This window comes from Bos indicus, chromosome X (genome assembly GCF_029378745.1).
Source record: "Bos indicus isolate NIAB-ARS_2022 breed Sahiwal x Tharparkar chromosome X, NIAB-ARS_B.indTharparkar_mat_pri_1.0, whole genome shotgun sequence".
In the NCBI taxonomy this organism is placed as follows: Eukaryota; Metazoa; Chordata; class Mammalia; order Artiodactyla; family Bovidae; genus Bos; species Bos indicus.
The window spans coordinates 21,041,404-21,061,778 of NC_091789.1; the positions used below are offsets into that span (position 1 = coordinate 21,041,404).

The 20,375-nt window shown below is 38.6% G+C and overlaps 1 protein-coding gene across 9 annotated transcripts in view; it reads left to right on the plus strand.

Moving 5' to 3' along the window:
• LOC109555483 (transmembrane 9 superfamily member 2-like) overlaps window positions 1-20,375 on the plus strand; it is an 80,661-nt gene that overhangs the window by 15,298 nt on the left and 44,988 nt on the right. For 8 of the 9 annotated variants that reach the window (XR_011565382.1, XR_011565381.1, XM_070784815.1 and 5 more), the window contains exons 6-7: window positions 8,163-8,347; window positions 9,793-9,904. Coding sequence is in view for 7 of the 9 variants with exons in the window: in XM_070784815.1 (XP_070640916.1) it covers window positions 8,163-8,347; window positions 9,793-9,904 (297 nt within the window). In the remaining 2 variants the exon portion in view is untranslated. Of the gene's footprint in view, window positions 1-4,966; window positions 5,095-8,162; window positions 8,348-9,792; window positions 9,905-20,375 lie in introns of all 9 variants that reach the window. The other variant, XM_070784813.1, reaches the window with a different exon arrangement.

Consider the following 20,375-nt stretch of genomic DNA (forward strand, 5'->3'; position numbering starts at 1 on the left):
CTTCTGAAAAATCTTTTCCTCTTAATGGCTGAGTTAAGTCCATTTACATGTATTGCTATGACATTTACTCTCAGTTCTGTTATATTACATTTTGTTTACTATTTTGATATTCCACATTTTATTGATTCTAAGACTCATGTTTCCCCATATTTTATCATTTATGAAATCAAGATGTGTCTTCCAGTTGATGGCATGTTAAAGTTTAATTGGCAGTGTATTTTTTTAGCAGCACATAAAATGATATTTTGCAAATGGTGGCATTTTCAATTCCATGAAATATGATATTTCTTTGAAAAGTCTTTATGTGGTCTACATTTTATTGTTGTAATTCTTCTAATATTTAAGGTTTGAATTTCTGTTATAGTCTTTTCATTTCTACCTACTTCTTAGTCACTTTTTTTTTTTGGCCACACCATATGGTTTTCAGGATCTCAATTTCCTAACCAGAGACTGAACCAGGGCTGAGGCAGTGAAAGCTCAGAATCTTAGCCACTAGGCTACCAGGGACCTTCCAGTCACCTGTTTCTTAGAGGGTGTTATTCAGTTTCATGATTATGCATCTGGTTATGGATTTTTGTTTTGCTGTGTTTTTAATCGTGGTGTTAATTCCTTGAGTTTCCTGGATTGGTGCCTTTTATCAGTTCTGTAATTCTCAGCCATAGTCAGATCTTTTCTTCTTTCCTTTTTAGACTGCAATTAAAGCTATGTTAAGTATTTTTTTCTTCTCTACATGTCTTAAGTTTTTTTCTGTATTTTCTATTTTTTTTTCTGTACTGTGTTCTTCTGGTGTATCTTCTAGTCTATAAATTCTCTTTTCACATGTTCCTTCTTTTAAAATTTCAGTAATAATCTTTCTCATTTCTACAAGTTTTGTTGTTTTTCAAATCTGCTAGGTCATTATTTTATACTTATCTATTTTATGCACATGCTTTCACACTTGTGTTTGATGTCTTTGAAATATATTAAGTTTGGTTAATTTTAAATCTGCCTCTATCATTCCTGGATCTGAAATCTTTACAAATTTGTTTCTGCTAGTTCCCGCTCATGATTCCTTTTTACCTTGTATGCTTCGTTATTTTGACTTCATATTCATTGTTCTCAAGTAGTATTTGTGGAGTTTGAGTCCTAGGGTCAAAGTACTTTCCTTCAGAGAGGATTTTCATTTACTTCCACATTGGTGTCTTTGGGAAAGACCAGTCCGGGAACACCTTAAGGCAAATTCATAATTTAAACTTCCTGAGGCAACTTAGATGATGTAAATCCAGCCTGCAAATCTATGATTTTTGAGGACAGTTTATTTCTGTCCCCCTACCCGCATCTGGTTCTGTTTATCTTTGAGGCCATCTTCCCAATAGTCCATTGGGACTATAGGAGTAGGCTCACTTCTGGCTCACCTTTATCCTGAGTATGTTGCTTTTGGAAGGGGTAGGTGGTCTCAGCTTAGTGTGCAGAGGGTTTCATATTAGCCTTCTCATCTGGGAGGGCCCTCCCTGAGTGCCCCTTCCTCCTCCTTTGGAAGCTACCCAAACCGAAGTTCAGGTTTGCCCAAATTAGCAGGTGTCCTCAGGGCAAGAGCAGCATCAGTGCTTCCTTACCCAGCTGACCTCTCTGGCTTGCTGCTTCCCCTTAGAATTTGGCATTGGGACCTCCCTGGCAGTCCAGTGGTTAAGACTCTGGGCTTCCAATGCAAGGGGCATGGGTTTGATACCTGGTTCAAGGAACTAAGATCCTATATGCCACATGGCATGGCCAAAAAATTAATTAAAAAATAAGAATAATTAAAAAAAAAGAATTTGGCATTGGTAGTTCCTTACTTTCTTGTCACCTCATGTTGCTTTTTTAAATTTTAAAGCCTATTTCTTTAGAGCAGGTTTAGGTTCATAGTAAAATTGAGAGGAAGGTACAGAGATTTCCCATATACCCTCTGTGCCATACAGACATAACCTCCTCCATTCTCAGCATCCTCCACCAGAGTGGGACATTCATTACAACTGATGAGCCTGCATTGATGCATCACATGGTGACCACTTAAAGTCCATAGTTTACGTTAGGGGTCAATGTGCTACATCCTATGCTCATGTTGCTTTTAAGGAGATATTTGTTATGTTTATCATTTGTGCTTTGCAGCAGGAGATTTGGCCCAAATAAGATGGGAATTGGAAATCTAGTTAAAGTTTTAAAGCATAATTTTAATATGTAGTAGGAAGGAATCTTTTAATGACTTCCTTATTCTGTGCCAAGTACTGTACTAGCTCTTTCCATATGATTTCTCACTTATTCCTCTTAATAATTTCATGAATTAAGTGATGGTAGCCCCATTTTATGGACTTCCCTGGTGGTTCAGTAGTAAAGAATCTGCCTGCAATGCAGGAGACCTGGGTTCGATCCCTGGGTTGGGCAGATTCCCTGGAGGAGGGCATGGAAACCCACTCTGGTACTCTTGCCTGGAGAATCCCCATGGACAGAGGAGCTACAGGTGGGCTACGGTCCATAGTGTAGCAAAGAGTCGGACATGACTGAGCAACTAAGCAACAGCAGCAGCAGCCCCATTTTACAGCTAAGAAAACCAAGGCCCAGAAAAATTGACATACAAAAGATTGTATGTGGCAAAATATGAATTCCATCTCAATGTTGTTGTTGCTTTTTGGCTACACCATGCAGCTTGCAGGATCTTAGTTCCCCAACCAGGGACTGAACGCAGGCTATGGCAGTGAAAGCACTGAGTTTTAACCACTTGACCGCCAGGGAATTCCCTCATGCCAATGTTTTTTTGATCCAAATTCTGTTCTCTTTGCACCATCCCAAACTGCTTTTTGTATTTTTTGAACATCTACAGGATATTAGCTCTGAGAACATGTTTGAGAAGTGCCGGGCACATAGTAGATGTTCAAAAATATTTGTTGAATGAATGAATGAGCCAGACAAAATTCCTAGCCTTGTGATCATATGGGGAACACAATTTACTAGGGGATGTAAACATGTAAATACATCGACTACAATCTGATATAAGTGGCACAGATATGAGCTGAGTGCTGTGAGAGCACAGAATAAAGAATTCTTTTGTAGTAACATCAGATTTTAAGTAGAGGCTATGGCAGCAGATGAGTCTGGAGAGATAAGCAGGATTCAGATCCTGAAGGACCTTGTTACCATGTTATCTCTCAGATCCAGTACTTTATGCCTCATGGTAGTTGAAATGCTTTTCATGCGTTGATTTAATGCTTCCAGCACCCTGTAGTTCAGATGGTAAAGAATCTGCCTGCAATGCAGGAGACCCGGGTTCAATCCCCGAGTTGGGAAGATCCCCTGGAGAAGGGAATGACAACCCACTCCAGTATTCTTGTGTGGAGAATTCCATGGGCAGACCATGGGGTCACAAAGTGTTGGACACGACTGAGCAACTAACACACACCCTGTTATGATGTCTACAGTAAAGGTGCAGAAATCAAGACACTGATTGGTTAAGCAACTTGGCCAACATCACACAGGCTGGTACATGCCATACCTGAGTCTTCAACCTTGGCAATTTGACTGTGGAGTCCACTTCTTTAACCCCTATGCTGTGCTGCTTCTGGGGCTTTCCTGGTAGCTTAGCCGGTAAAGAATCTGCCTACAATGCAGGGGACCCCAGTTCAATTCCTGGGTTGGGAAGACCCCCTGGAGAAAGAGATAGGCTACCCACTCCAGAATTCTTGAGTTTCCCTGGCAGCTCAGATGGTGAAGAATCCACCTGCAATGCGGGAGACCTGAGTTCAGTCCCTGGGTGGGGAAGATCTGCTGGAGGAGGGCACGGCAACCCACTCCAGTATTCTTGCCTGGAGAATCCCCATGGACAGAGGAGCCTGCAGGGCTAGAATCCATGGGGCCACAAAGAGTTGGATGTGACTGAGTGACTAAGCACACTGTGCTGCTTCTATTAGTGTCTATCATGGCCATACCTCCATATCAGTACGTGCAGATCTACTGTAGCTGCATTGTATTTCTCTGTATGGTTATATTATCTTTCATTTCACTGTACTGGGGGATAGTCCAACCCATCATAAGTCTTATACAGAAGCTTCTCCCACATCCTTATGGAAAAATAATCATTCACTCTCCCTTAACCACTTTTACCAGAAAAGAGCAGTCAGAAGTTTTCTTTCTTCTGAATTAGAGCAATGGTTCTCAAAGTGTGTTCCAGGACCAGTAGCATTGGCACCACCTGGGAGCTTGTTAGACATATAGAATCTCAAGTCTCACCCTAGGCCCAGTGAGTCAGAATCTGCATTTTAACAAGATCCCTGGGTGATTTGAATAAACTTTCAAGTTTAAGAAGCATTGATGTAGGATAATTACCTACAGATATAGTTGTGGCTGTTAGGGAACGAACTAAAGAGTACTTGACTGATAGAGTTTAATTCACTTTTTGGTGCCTCTGTTTAATGCCTCTGATTATAAATGTAAATATACCCTCATTATACAAAATTTGATAAGTACAGAAAAATCTAAAGAACCAGTGGACAAATGAATGCCTGTAGTCTCACTACCCAGAGACACCACAGTTTGCATTCTGCAACACGTCTTCTATTTTTTCTTGTTTCCTTACTTTAACCATAAATAAAGGCCAAACTCTTGATATGCTTAAACTTTAAGTACCTATAACATTTTATTAGTTTATTTGCATTACTTCATATTTTTGTGTGGTTAAAACCAGCAATGTATACATTTGTGAATTTTACATTTTCAATATTATTCCTTTGTAACAACTGTTTAAGACAATAGAATTAAGTAACATATTAATTTTAGGCCAGATGTTCAGGGCTGCACTTTTAATCTTATAAAAACACATTTACACTTCAGTATTCTTAATTTATAGCTTGGTTTTTTAGAACTAATATATCCCATTTTCATTCCATGCTCACAATTTATATTTTTGAGTTTATAGGAAACATTCAAACTTCTTTTAAATTTCTTTATATTTTTGCAGCCTGAATTCAACAAAACTAATACTTACTACATCTTCAACCACGTTGATATTACCATTACATATCACAGTGAAAATGAAGTAGATTGGTATGTTTCAAAATTGGTTTCTGCTAGACTTGAGCCCAAAAGGTAATTATAGAATATCTTTTAAATTAGTTCCATTAATTTAAAAATTAATTCAAAATGTAGAAGATCTCACCAGAATTTTCATTTTTAGGATATATATGTGATATAACCTTAGACATAAAGTTTAAAAAATCAAATAGACAATTTTATACCCTTTTACTTATAGTAAGCATGCGAGTAACATGTAGTGTGAGAAAGAACTGACAGATCTGGAAGAGAATAGCCTTATTGAGGGTGTCCTAACTCTTCTTTAGTTGCTGCCACATGACAGAGATTACCTTAAGGTTTGTGTTTGTTCAGAGGAGAATTCTAGTTACAGTGGAGTCTATTAGGCAGGTACCAGCTGGGTTTGAGGAAGAATCTGCTAGCAGTTAGAGCTCTCTAACAGTTGAATAAGCACTCTCAAGAAGTAGTGAGTAGTTAACCCCTAGATGTTGTAGGAAGAGCCTAGATGACCCAGCTCTTAGAGATTTCATAATTAAGCACCCAGCATAGTGTCTGGTCCCTAGTAAGTGAATACTTAATGAATTTCAAGGGCAGTTCTGCATTGGGTAAGAGACTGGATAGGTGCAAATGATGTTCTAACTTCAAGATTCTTTGAAACTGTAGGATAAGATTGGTACTCTTCAATTAAAAGAGGGAGGAGAAATAAATCATACAGTATATCAAATCGTGATTGATATGGGTAAAATGTTACAAAATCTGGTATATTAGGATGGAGGAAGTTATCCTTTGAGACTAAGGTGAAATATTAAAGGAGGTAAGTATGGTATAGTTTTCTGAACACAGAACAAGGAATTTGGAAATTTGGATTTTAGTCTCATATCTGCTGGTTCCATTTTGGAAGTCAACCCTAAGTTCATCAAGATGGATCAGATTTCATTGTTTTTAAGTCTACCAGCCTATTTTATTTTAGCCAAGGTTGTTCCATCTGTCACAACTAATGACCAAAAGGAAAGAATAGTTAAAGAATGTACTGTACCAAGCTTTTGGCCCTGGGTACATTAACTTGATGTCTCACAGGCTCAATTTCCTCATCTACAAAAGGAGGGCACTGAATTAGGGGTTAGGGTTAATTTTAATATAGATGCTGAAGCTGAAACTCCAGTACTTTGGCCACCTCATGCAAAGAGTTGACTCATTGGAAGAGACTCTGATGCTGGGAGGGATTGGGGGCAGGAGGAGAAGGGGACGACAGAGGGTGAGATGGCTGGATGCCATCACTGACTCGATGGATGTGAGTCTGAGTGAACTCTGGGAGTTGGTGATGGACAGGGAGGCCTGGCGTGCTGCGATTCATGGGGTCTCAAAGAGTCGGACACGACTGAGTGACTGAACTGAACTGAACTGAATATAGATTCTGATGCATCAAACCCAGTTTTTATTGATGTGTATTTTTCTGGGTAAAAGGGTCCATATATTTCATTAGATAAACAAGACCCCAGAAGATGAAGAACACTGGTACTTTCCAACTTTGATTTATCTTTATAAAAAGATATTCTTTTGGAAATTAGTGGCTATGTTAAATTTTTTTGAAGATTTATTTCATAAGGTATTGCAGATAGGGAATGAAAGAAAGATTAAAAGGATCAGGGCGTGTTTATCATTAACAGGATAAACAGAGCTACCCAGAGAGGCCAGGGAATGCTAACAATTGTCAAGGGCAATCACCCATGCTTCTTTGCGTATGTCACTTCTGATAAGTGGGAATAGAATTTTAGGTTCATGGACTGTGAGATCTGACTCAGAATGGCTGCTCCTGTTGAAAGTCATTTGGGTAGAAAGGTAGTTAACATACAAAGTATGATATAGGAAGCTAATCTCATCAGCTATATGAAAATCAAATTTAGTGCTTACAGGCACATTTCATACTCTCAGGCTCAGACAGAGTTAAAAAAAAGCCAAGAAAATCATTTTTTAGAGCTGTATTTATCTATCCTGCTCATGGTAATCACTTATGTATGCATGCAATAAAACTTTTATCTAATCACAGTAAAGCTCATTTATTTGGTCCCCCTGAGTATAAGGACTGTGTTAAAATTCATCTTTTTCAGAATTGGGCAGTCTGCTCAAGGTCATAGATGTGAGTTAGGCCTAATGGTTTTCTAAGTCTGAAGTCTTGTGTTTTCTTTCAGGTACTGTACCCTGTTAATTTCCCTGATGGTTGCCATAGCTGATTATCTCTTTTTCCTTAAAACACCTGCTGCATTGGCTTTTGGGTTACCCCTTCCTGGTTTTCTCTTGTCTCACTGGTTGCTCATCAGTCTTCCAAATTCTCCAACCTCTCTTTCTTTTTTTTTTTTTTTTTTGTCATTTTTGGGTTTACCACACGGTTGTGGGATTTTAGTTCTCCAACCAGGGGTTGAACCTGGGCCCTTGGCAGTGAGAGTATGGAGTCATAACCACTGGACTGCCAGGGAAGTCCCTCTTTCCTCCAAGCTCTTAATATCAGAGGGCTCCAGAACTCAGTATTTGAGCTCTGCCTCTTTCTTTATACTCACCTTGGTGATCTTACCCTGTCTCCTGGCATCAGATACCACAATGACACTTAAGTCTCTGTGTGTGTGCTCAGTTGCTTCAGTCATGTCCGACTCTTTGCTACTCTATGGGCCGTAGCCCACCAGTCTCCTCTGTCCATGGGTTTCTCCAGGCACGAATACTGGAGAGGGTTGTCATGCCCTCCTCCAGGGGCTCTTCCTGACCTAGGGATCAAACCCATGTCTACTGTGTCTCCTGCATTGGCAGGCAGATTCTTTACCACTAATGCCACCTGGGAAGCCCCTCTTAGGTCTCTAGACCTGTATATTTAGCTGTCTATTTGCCACTTGGATGTCTAATAGGCATTTCCAACTTAACATGTCCCCAAATAATCCTCTAATCTTCCCTCCAAACCCACTTCTCTTGTTGTCTTCTCCATCTCAGTAGATGGCAACTATATCCTTCTAGTTGCTCAGACCCCCAAACCATGACATCACCCTTGATTTCTCTTTATCATTCTTCCCTCATACCCTATATCTGGTCCAATCCTTTAGTATATCATGTGGCTCTGGCTTTTTTTTTTTTTTTGGCAGCACCATATGGCTTGTGGAATCTTAGTTACTAGACCAGGGATGGATCCCATGCTCCCTGTGATGGAAGCCCAGAGACCACCATGGAAGAACCCATGTGGCTCTATTTTAAAAACGTATTTAGAATCCACCACTTGTCATCACCTCCAGCACTATCAGCTGGTCCAGGACATCGTCATACTTACCTGGTTGGTGCAGAAACCTAGCTGGTCTCCTTGCTGCTGCCCTTGTCTTCTCATAACCTTTTCTCAATACAGCAGTCAGAGCATTCCTTTTTATTTTTTTTTCATTTTAAACTTTTATTTTGTGTTGGGGTATAGATGATTAACAATGTTGTCATAGTTTCAGGTGAATAGCGAAGGGACTCAGCCGTACACGTACGTGAGCCTTTTTACATTTCAGCTCATGTCAGTCCGCCACTTAGACTCTTCCAGTGACTTCCCATCTCAGAGTAAAAGTTGAAGTTGTGAAAGTGGCTTGGAAAGCCTTATACAATCCATGTATAAGGCCAGTGGTTTAAAATAGGGCTTCTAACTTGATTAGAGACCTTTATAGAATTTTTGCCACACAGTCTCTTAAATGAAATGCAGATCTTCCCTGTACGGGGTTTAAGACCCGTACTTCAGAGCATACTTGATATGCATTATCATGCAGTAATTTAATTTTTCCCTTCAGTGTGAAATGTTGACCTGTAGCCTTAACAATTATGATTTCTCTAATTCATAGCTATTTTAAATGTATTTTGGCTTTAAAAGAATACGTTTATCCTACACTTGTAAGGGCACATATGGACCAGACAGTAGGGTTACAAGAATGAATACAAAAGATGTGCACACCAATAACCTTTGCAGTTGTGAGTGAGTGGTTTGATTGTGCATGTATGTGTAGAGACTGCATATTAATCTTTAGACAGAAACCATGGGGTAAACTGTATGTTGAGTTAACTAATTCATAAATGAAGCAACATGGTTTCTCCTTTTGATTTTTCTCTCTCCCCTTTATTCTTTTATTTTTCAAGAAATGGAAGAGTCACTTTATTTCTGACCAGGCATTTGCTAGCTTCACCAGTCCTGTCTAGTTTGAAGCTTCTCTAGTTTTTGTTTTCCATCTTTGGGTTTTAATAATCATTCTCTTTTTCAAACACAAAAGGTTCACATAGATATATCCTCAGGCCCTTTTATGGCTAAGCATGGCATTTTACACACAGTAGGCCCTCAAATCTCTGGGTGCTTATAAATATGACTTCTGTCTCATCTATTTGATTTTCTAACTATAGTTGAGGTTACAAGATAGATTTTTTTTTTTTTAGTATATGGAAGAGAGGGATGGGATGAAAGATGAAAAATAAAGCCATTTACTAATAGAAGGATTAAAAAAAAATCTATCCACAGTCAAAGAGAAAGTTCTTAAGTGTTGTGTTTTCGGCAGGATATTGAGTCTATTTGCATGTTAGGGACATTTAGAAACAAGAATATTTTAAATTGTAAAGAGTTTTAAATGCAGAATATAATGAAAGGCCCATTTTTATCATCCTGCTGTTATTACATGCCCAAAGAGCCATGAATCAGAAATTTACAATTTCAATTTGATATCAAAATCCCCTTCCCTTTCTTTTCTCCCTCTCTTTTACTAGCTACAAACATGTAGATGAAAACCATCTAACTTGCAATGGAACCCCTATGGAAATCCCTGGAGACTATACAGATAAGTTGAACATCATCTACACTTATTCTGTGAAATTTGAAGTAAGTATTCCATGCCATAATCTTACTTTTTCTTCCAAATCAAGTATATAACTATCCTATGAAATGAAAATAAAGTTGCTCAGTCGTGTCCGACTCTTTGCGACCAGATGGACTTGCATTCCTACCAGGCTTGCATTAAATTCCTAGAAGTAGGAATTTAGATAACAGGGTGTAAACATTAAAAAGACGTATTTATTTGTTTGCCTGCTCTGGGTTTTAGTTGCAGCACACAGGATCTTTGATCTTTGTTGTTGCATGCAAGATCTTTAGTTGCAGCATGTGGGATCTAGTTCCCTTATCAGGGATCAAAGCCGGGACCCTGTATTGGGAGCACAGAGTCTTAGCCACTGGACCACCAGGGAAGTCCCAGGGTGTACACATTTTGATAACACATTACCAAATTCTTCACAAGAAAGTTGCTAGGTTGTTCCCTAGCATGCTCAGCAATACTAGGTTTCTGTCAATTTAAAAAATCTTGCTTCAGAATTTTAATTCTGTGAGTATAACAAAGTAAGATAGATTCATACTAGGCAAACTCCTAAGGGTCTAATATCTAAACCAGAACACCAATTTCATAATTTATTTGGAGAAATCTAAATGCCTTGTTGACCACATCATTCATGTTAGCTGGTTAGCACATCTGCCTATGATAAAGAGATATGAGAAAACAAATATAAACAGAATAGAATAAGTAGAAAGTTTCTTGGTGAACATAGGACCCCAGAGAAAAAGGAAGACAAGTATTAAAAGATGATATTCGTATGGCACATGGACCAGATGTTTATATTCATGGGTCAGGTGCTCTTAGCCTTGGACAGTATTAGAGGTACTTCTCCAGAAAATGAACACTGGGGCTTTCCTTTCATAGGGAAAACTTTTTATCACTATGTAGGTATATGTATTTCTCTTTATAGTTTTTCTTAAAGACTATGTGTCATATTTTTGATTCAGCTTTGATTATACTTGATTTTATACAAGGCTTATTTCTTACAGCTTTGGATGTGCTTTCCTGAGACAAAACCCTAATCACCTTATTTGGGATCAGGTCTCAAATCTCTTTGAACACTTACAAATTGTGCTTGGTTTGTGTCATTTCTATAGATGGCCTGACAGCCATTATAACACAATTCTTCCTAATCTCATTCTCAAAGCAATTCCAGTTTGGGGATGCCTTGCTTTTGTCCCTATGTATCCCCGAGAGTGGTTATCTCCATTTTATAAATGAGGATCCTGAAGCCCAGTGAGCCGAAGTAATTTTCTCCAGATCATAGCTAGCAGGAGGTGGAAGTGATATTCCAACTCAGGTCTGTTTGGCCCCAAACTCATAGTTTTTCCACTATTCCATTCTGGCTTTCTATATTAAAGGTCTATTATATTTTCTGCCTACAGAGTTACTGTAAAGAAAATGAGAAGCGTTTATGTTAGAGAGGTGTGTGTGTACTTTGAGTCATCCAGCTAGAGGTCAGGATTACTTGATCCTACATCCTGCAGTTTACCCAAAATACAATTGGTGAAAACAGGCAATTTACCAGTCCAATAAGTATAGTCCAGTCTTCTAATCTCTGGATGAAACACAGAAGTGTAATCTGGGAAAAGGAATGAAGTACACCCTGAAGAAATTAAAATAACCTTTCCCTAGTGATTGAAAATAGTATTCCGACTTCAAGCTATTATCAGAAGTAGATTGAAGAGTGGAAGCTCTTATACATTTTTATCACTTATCAATTGGCTATTAAAATTAAGTGTAGGATGGTAACAGACTTATTTGTGGTGATCATTTTGAAATGTATAGAAATATTGAATCACTATGTTGTGTAACAAGAACTGACAGATTTGTAGGTCAATTATACTTCAAAAACAAACTGAGAGAAAGAGATTAGCTTTGTGCTTACTGGAAGCAGGGGATGAGGGGAGGGAGGAATTAAATGATGGTGATCATAACTACAAACTTGGAGTTATAAGATAAATAAGTGCTAGGGATGTAATGTACATCATGATAAATATAATTAATGCTGTATGTTATATATGAAAGTTGGGAGTAAATCCTAGGAGTTCTGATCCTAAGGAAAACATATTTTTTAATTTCTTTAATTTTGTATCTATATGAGATGATGGATGCTCACTAAACCTATTCTGGTCATGATTTCATGACATATGTTAAGTCCCATCATTATGCTGTACACCTTAAATGTATACAGTGCTGTATATCAATTATACTCAGTAAAGCTGGAAGAAAAAAATAATAAAATAAAAAAATTTAAGTGTAAGAACGCTTATGTTTACAGGAAATGTCAAGGGAAAGCACATCTAAACTGAAGTTTAGACTCAAGCCAGAGGCCTACATGGTATGGTGTTGGTGGTCTGTCTGCCTGCTGGAAGCAACTGTGGCAGTCAAAAGAGCTAAGGTGCAGGTTTAGATGCAGCTATAGCATATGGGCGGAGAAGGCCACGGCACCCCACTCCAGTACTCTTGCCTGGAAAATCCCATGGACGGAGGAGCCTGGTGGGCTGCAGTCCATGGGGTTGCTAAGAGTCGGACACGACTGAGCGACTTCACTTTCACTTTTCACTTTCCTGCATTGGAGAAGGAAATGGCAACCCACTCCAGTGTTCTTGCCTGGAGAATCCCAGGGACGGGGGAGCCTGGTGGGCTGCCGTCTATGGGGTCGCACAGAGTCAGACACGACTGAAGCGACTTAGCAGCAGCAGCAGCATAGCATGTGGGGGTTTTGAGGAAATTGCCTTATTTGGGGTTAGATCTTAACTCCTTGTTCTTTAACTTTCCTTAATCCTGGAAGCTATTTCAGAAGAGGAATTTTCCTTCCCACTGAAACTCATTTAAGGTGCTTAGAAGGCCTGTGGCTTCCAGATGTGGTACAATGGAAAGAACCAGACAAACCCAAGGTCTGAATCCTGGCTTTGACATTTCTTAGCTGTGTGAACTTGGGCAGGTTACATTGAGCCTATATTTCCTGACCTGTAAAATGGGGATAAAATAGTCACCTCATGTGATTGCTAGCAGAGATAAGTGAACAAACATATAAAATATTTAGCACAGCTCCTAGCCGGTAGTAGACACACAGTGTTTCCTGTGCCATCTCTCAGATACAGGACCGCTTGCTTTACAAATGTCTTATGCAAAAGTAGCTCATAGGTGCAGAGTACACTTACACAGTGAGAATGCACTAAGCCACAATATTCTTTTTTTGCCTTTACTTAATTGCTTTTAACCACAATATTCTGTATCTGAACACCAGAAAGTTGCTGTTACAGTTGTGGGGAGGGTGCCAGGAAGAGTGGTTATGAATATCTCTCATGGTGCTGTTTCTTTATTTTCTGTCTTGGGTTCAAAATGTTTGTGTTTTTTTAAAATTTTTTACCCACTGATAATCGTACATATCAACATGTCCCAAAGTGCATTCCCAAGAATGCTAGTCAAATTTGGAAAATGCTACTTCCTACTGTCTGCTTTTGTAGCTTCACAAAGCACATGAGTGTTTGATATTGTTTTTTAGTTGCTATGTTTGACTTTTTTCGACCCCATGGACTGTAGCCCACTGGCTTCCTCTGTCCGTGGGATTTCCCAGGCAAGAATACTGGAGTGGGTTGCCATTTTCTTCTCTAGGAGACCTGCCCGACTCAGGGATCAAATTCACACTCCTGCTTGGTAGGCAGATTCTTTACCGCTGAATCACCTGGGAAGCCCACATTAGTGTTTTAAAGTCTCCTAATAGAGAAACCTTTGACTGAGTCTAACTCAACAGTTTAGACTCCTCTTTGACTATGGAGTACTATTCTGGAGTAACATTTCTATCCCACTGCAGATTCTACTATGTGCACACTAGGTGTATAAGGTGGTTGTGTCTTATCGTACCTTACAAGATTCTATTAAACTAGAAATTTTTACATTTTAAATTTAAAAAATTTATTGAACTATAGTTGATATACAATATCATGTAAGTTTCAGGTGTACAGCACAGATTCAGTTACATACACGCATTATATATATATATATATATATATATATATATTCTTTTTTAGATTCTTTCCCCTTATAGGTTATTACATAATAGCGAATATAGTTTCCTGTGCTATTTAGTAGGTCCTTGTCAGTTGTTTTAAGTAAAAAAAAAATTATAGTAGTAATTCATGTTCATTTTAAAAATATAGAAAGATCACAAAATGTAAATAAAAGTCATTTAGAATACCACCATGTGCTGAGAACCACCATGAAAATTTTGGTGTATGGAATTAAGAGAGAATTCTGAAATCAGACAGCTGGGTTTGAGTTCCTGTTTTCTACCACTACTTACTATACTAGATCTTGCCTACCATTTACCACTTCGATCTTCAGTTTCTTCATTTGTAAAACGGGGTCAATAATAGTAATCATCTACATCACAGGTGTGAAATTTAAATAAGGAAATATAACTAAAGGCACGTGGTATAGTTTCTGACACAAAGAAGGAGCTCAAACAATGCTTGCTACTAGTAGTATCATTAGGTTGTGAGAATTGGATGAGCTACATTGTTTTGTAACCTGCCCTTTTAACTTAACCATATAATGTAAACACTTGCCATATGATTAAATTTTCTTCTGCATTATTTAAATTTAAACTTGGTGAGATTATATTATTTTAAATTTAATATTATGAAAATGAAAGTTCAATTCTCTACAATAAAAAATTGTATTGAACCTATAACATAGCTTTCAGTGGACAAATGAGAAGCTGTGTACTCAATTATCATTTATTGAATTGCTTCAGTGGGAATGACAGAATTTGAAAATAAGTCTCTTTTTCTGGATTTCCCCAGTGGTTCAGTGGTTAGAACGCCTCGCTTCCAATGCAGGGGGCACAAGTTCAGTCCCTGGTTGGGGAATTAAGATCCCACATGCCAGACAGTGCAGTAAGGAGGAAAAAAAGAAAATAAGTCTCCTTTTATCCTCCAACTAAATAATTGATTCAGGTCAATAATTGATTAAAGGATATTAAAACTGTAGATGACTGAGTGCTGGAGAAACTGGGTTATTCTCACAGTGACAAAGTAGCACTCCATAGATTATTTTCTAATTGTAAATGGGAAAATATAAAAATAAATGGATAAAATAAATATGATAAATAGGAATTCATACTGATCTCCCTGATCAGTATGTCAGTATAGCAGTGGTCGTGCTAGCCCTTTCCCCTTGCTGATCTGTAACTTCTTTCTCTGATATTGAGAAACCTGGCTCCCATTATCCACAAGTTCAGTTCAGTTGCTCAGTCGTGTCTGACTCTTTGCGACCCCATGAACCACAGCACACCATCCTCCCTGTCCATCACCAACTCCCAGAGTCCACCCAAACCCATGTCCATCGAGTTGGTGATACCATCCAACCATCTCATCCTCTGTTGTCCCCTTCTCCTCCTGCCCTCAATCTTTCCCAGCATCAGGGTCTTTTCAAGTGAGTCACCTCTTTGCATCAGGTGGCCAGAGTATTGGAGTTTCACCTTCAACATCAGTCCTTCCAATGAACACCCAGGACTGATCTCCTTTAGGATGGACTGGTTGGATCTCCTTGCAGTCCAAGGGACTCTCAAGAGTCTTCTCCAACACCACAGTTCAAAAGCATCAATTCTTTGGTGCTCAGCTTTCTTCACAGTCCAACTCTCACATCCAAACATGGGAAAAACCATAGCTTTGACTAGACGGACCTTTGTTGGCAAAGTAATGTCTCTGCTTTTTAATATGCTGTCTAGGTTGGCTTGCAGAATCTTAGTTCCCCGATCAGGGATTGAACCCAGGCCACAGCAATGAAAGTGCCAAGTCCTAACCACTGGACCACCAGCAATTCCCTTTAAATCTTCATTTTATAGACTATAAAACTGAGACTCATAAAGTCACTTGCCCAAGGTCACAAATGTAAAGGATTATAAATCTAGATTAAGTTGGCTACAGAATCCAGGCTCCTAAAACAACCACTTTAATGGTGTGAGTTTATTTTAATTTTTTATTTATTTTTTGACATGTGAAATCTTGCTTCCCTGACTGCCAGGGAAGTCCCCAAGGTATGAGTTTACAATGGGCAGGAACTATGCCTGGAAACAAAGGGTGGGGATGGGAGGGCTTTACAGACAGCCCCCAGGGGAGGGCGGGGCTCTGGCAGGAAGACAGTGTCTAGAGGCCAGCAGGCCCTGGGGCATCCAGAAGGCGAGGCCCTGGGGGGCTGGTGGAGGGGCTGGATTGGTTCCCAGAAGCCCCGGGGTTCTGGTGGGCAGCGGAGGCCAGATCCCACCATCCAGGCCCAGGCTGGGCAGAACTCCCAGGTGCTAGGAAGACTTTTTAAGAGAGAGGCCTTGAGCTAGTCCTTGAAGGATGCTGAGGAAGGCATTTTGGGAAAGGTCATAGACTGAGTTAAAAGACCTGGAATTTAGGAATTTGGAGGGGGGCTAGAGGAAGGGCTTTCCAAGTGAGAATGTACATGTGTATGTGGGGAACAGTGAATAGATTTGTCTGAAAGAAATTTTTTCATTTGTTTATTCATTCAGCAATAGGTAATAAGTGCATCCTAGGTGCCAGGTGTTAAGTCCTGGGTATATAAAGGCCAAAAAGATTCAGTATAATACCCCAGACTTTAATCGTTTATGTGTAAACAGTATTCGTAGAAAGGTAGATTTGAAACACATTTTGAATGGCCTTGAATGCCGGGCTAAGATATTTCTACTCATCATATTTTACTTTAAAAAACTTACTGTTTATACCACCAATTAAAGATTTTTTTGATTTCACTCTAATCACATTAATTTTAGCTATGTATCTGTGTATGTGAGTTATATAAGCTTTAGCTGTGGGCTAGCTTGAGACCCTAGCACAGGTCTTGCATTTTTTTGCAAGATGCATTCCTGATTTTCAGGCACCATAGACTAATAACTGAATTTGAGAATCAGAGAGTTTTGGTACTGGTTTACTTCAAACTCATACTTGACCTTGAGCAGGTTCATTTTCTTTTCTGGACTTCAGTTTCCCCATAGTAAAGTGAGGGAATGGAGCTCAACCCTATCAGATTAATATCTTCTTTTAATAACAAATGTTTTATCCTTCTCCCTTTGCTATTGTAAAATAATTTTAATAGATACTAGATAATTAAACTTGTCTTACACATAGTTTCAAGAGACATCAGTATAACACCACAACTATAATATAAAGGAGAAATTAAAAAATCAATTTTTAATAAGATATATTTCAGTCATTGTTAGATGCTTGCATCTATGTGTATTCGCATGCTCAGTCATGTCCCGCTCTATGGGACCCTATGGACTACATACAGTCTCCCAGGTTCTTCGGTCCATGGGATTTTCCTGGCAAGAATACTGGAGTATATTGCAATTTCCTCCTCCAGGGACCTATGTGTATAATCATTGTAAATATGATATATATATGAATACAGATGAATGTGAGACTATTGTATATTGGTGGCTCAAATATCACATCTTTCTAAAGGATGCCATGATTTTCTGAGATGTTGATCAATTTTAATAAAGTTTCAAGCCAAACAGTACCATTTTCCCTCAATTTACATGGTAGTTGCATTCCTGGGGGAAAAATAAATGTATATTAACTTGCTTGCCAGTGCAGCAGATGCCAGAGACAAGAGTTCGATCCCTTGGTCAGGAAGAGCCCCTGGAGGAGGGTACGGGAACCAACCCCATTATTCTTGCCTCGAGATTCATATGTACAGAGAAGCCTGGCGGGTCACGGTCCATGGGTTGCAAAGAGTTGGACACGACTGAAAAGATTTAGCACACAAAAATACTTTAATTGTAAAATGAAGTTAGAATCTAGCTGCAGATAATCATAAGCAGTTTTTCACGCACATAAATGGTGGATGGGGCTTTTGGAAGTTCTCAATTTTTTGTGTGGGTCTCCCAATGCCCTGTCTGGCATTCTACTATGCTTCTAATTCCAGTAGTATCCTCGCATCGTTTCATTATGTCCCCTAGAGGGTACTGTTCTCCCTGTTGAAAACAACTAGACTAAAAGAAGCTCTAGTTGCCTACCCCTTGATTTCTTTGATTCCCTGCAGGTGTTTTTACTGAGTGAAACCCATCATACACTGGGTCCTGAATCAAGAACTCTCATCTATATTTCTGCCTTTGCTTCTTGTGATTTCATTAGAAAGAGCATTAAAGACCTGCCTACCTCATATGCTTTTATGTCTTATAAAAGATTTTGAAACTCTGGGATGTAAAGATGCAGAATAATTGCTTTTAAATGGATTTAAACAATGGGTTCCACCATTTAGTTATCTTTTTACATTTGTCATTTTGTCTCAAATATGCCTTAGGATTTTAAAATAATTTCTTATTGTCTTATGGAGGAGTAGTATGTGTTGTGGACTGTTATTTCCAGCAGATGGCAGTGTTTGGTGCAAAAACTACTTGATTTAACAACTGCAGATTTTCTAGGCTCTCTTTGTATTTAAAAGCCAAACTTCGTCATGTATATTTGAAAGTACCTCTTTTTTTTACGTTTTATTTTTTCTTCCAGTTTTATTGAGCTGTAATTGATATACAGCATGGTATGAGTTTAGGGGCTTCCCAGGTGCTGCAGTGGTAAAGAATTCTTCTGCCAATGCAGGAGATGCAAGAGATGTGGATTCAATCCCTTTGTCGGGAAAATCCCCCAGAGCAGGGCATGGCAACCCACTCGAGTATTCTTGCCTGGGAAATCCCATGGACAGAGGAGTCTGGTGGGCTACCGTCCGTGGGGTCACAGAGTCGGACACAACTGAGTGACTGAGTACTGTATGAGTTTAAGGTGTACAGCATTATGGTTTGACTTATATCATGAAATGATGACCACAATAAATGTGGTCACTACATAAATGTAGTGAACATTCATCATCTCATATAGATACAAAATTAAAGAAATAGCAAAGCAATATTTTTTCCGTGTGATGAGAACTCTTGGGATTTAATCTTGTAACAACTCTTATATGTAACATACAGCAGTGTTAATTACATTTATCATGTTGCACATTACATCCCTAGTACTTGTTCACCTCATAACTGGAAATTTGTCCCTTTGACCACCTTCATCTAATTCCCCCTCTCCCCACTTCCATCTCTGGTAACTACAAATATGATCCCTTTTTCTGTGGATTGATTTATTTGTTGGTTTAGAAGTATAATTAACTTACAATACTATGTTAGTTCTTGTTTGTTACAAAACAGTGATCCGATATTTCTATCCATTTTAAAATGATCACCACGATAAGTCTAGTCCATCTGTCGCCATACAGAGGTATTACATAATCATTGACTCCTCACCCTGTACATTTCATACTTGTGACTCATTTATTATGCAACTGAAAGTTTGGACCTTTTAATTTCCCTCACTTATTTCACTCCTTGTTAAAGGGCTTGATATGCGTTAACTTGCTTAAGGCAATGGACAGTAGTCTGGTGAAGAAATGCATGCAATTCAAATTTTGACAAATTAAGTCACACTTTGTTATAATAATAATATTTTAATAATAAAATGGCTAAGACAAATCCTTTCATGCAATGAATATCTATCCCTGAATTTGTCAGTCTGTAAATTCAGATTTTCTAAAAGTAAACAATTTCATACTACAGAAAAATTGCTAAAATAACACAAAGAACTCTTATAGTCCCTTTAACTAGATACTCCAATGTTTAACATTTTACTTCATTTGCTCCATTATTCGCTCTTCTCTCTGTGTCCATTATCATTAGTCTTTCTGTGAATCCTTTGAGAGCTAGATGTTGTCTCATCACCCCTAAATCTGCCAGAGTGTCTTTCCCTAAAACAAGTATACAACTGTGCAAACCAGGAATCAATATTGGCATTACAGCATTACATTACCATCTGATTCATATCCATCCATTCAGATTTTGCCAGCTGGCCAACAATATTACTTTTCCCCCTTCTGGTTCAGTATCCTTTCCAGGATTACATGTTATATTTAGTTTTTGATCTCCTCCAATCTGGGCCAGTTCTTCAGTCTTTCCCTATGTTTCATATTCTTGAAAATTTTGAAGAGTACAGACCTTACATTCTGTAGGATGACCATCAACCTGGGTCTGTCTGATGGTTCTTCATGACCAGGCTCAGGCCATGGATTCTCAACAGGAAGACTGCAAAATGATACCTCACATCAGTAGATACAAAATGTCAACCTGACCTTTCATAGATGATGTTCATCATGAACACTGGGTCATCGGGTGTTAGCTAAAGTCTACTGTTGAATTAAAAGTCATTTCAATTAAAATCCATCATTTCCATTTTTTTAAAAGCAGTGTACATTGACTTTCTTCATACCCATCCCCCACACTTTACAAAAAACATAGATACCTAATTTTATTAATTTTTTCTGCCCATTTAAAATTTTTTTAAATTATAAAAGTGATAATACATCTATAGGAGACTTGGAAAATACAGAACAAAGTTACTATAGTTCCATTAT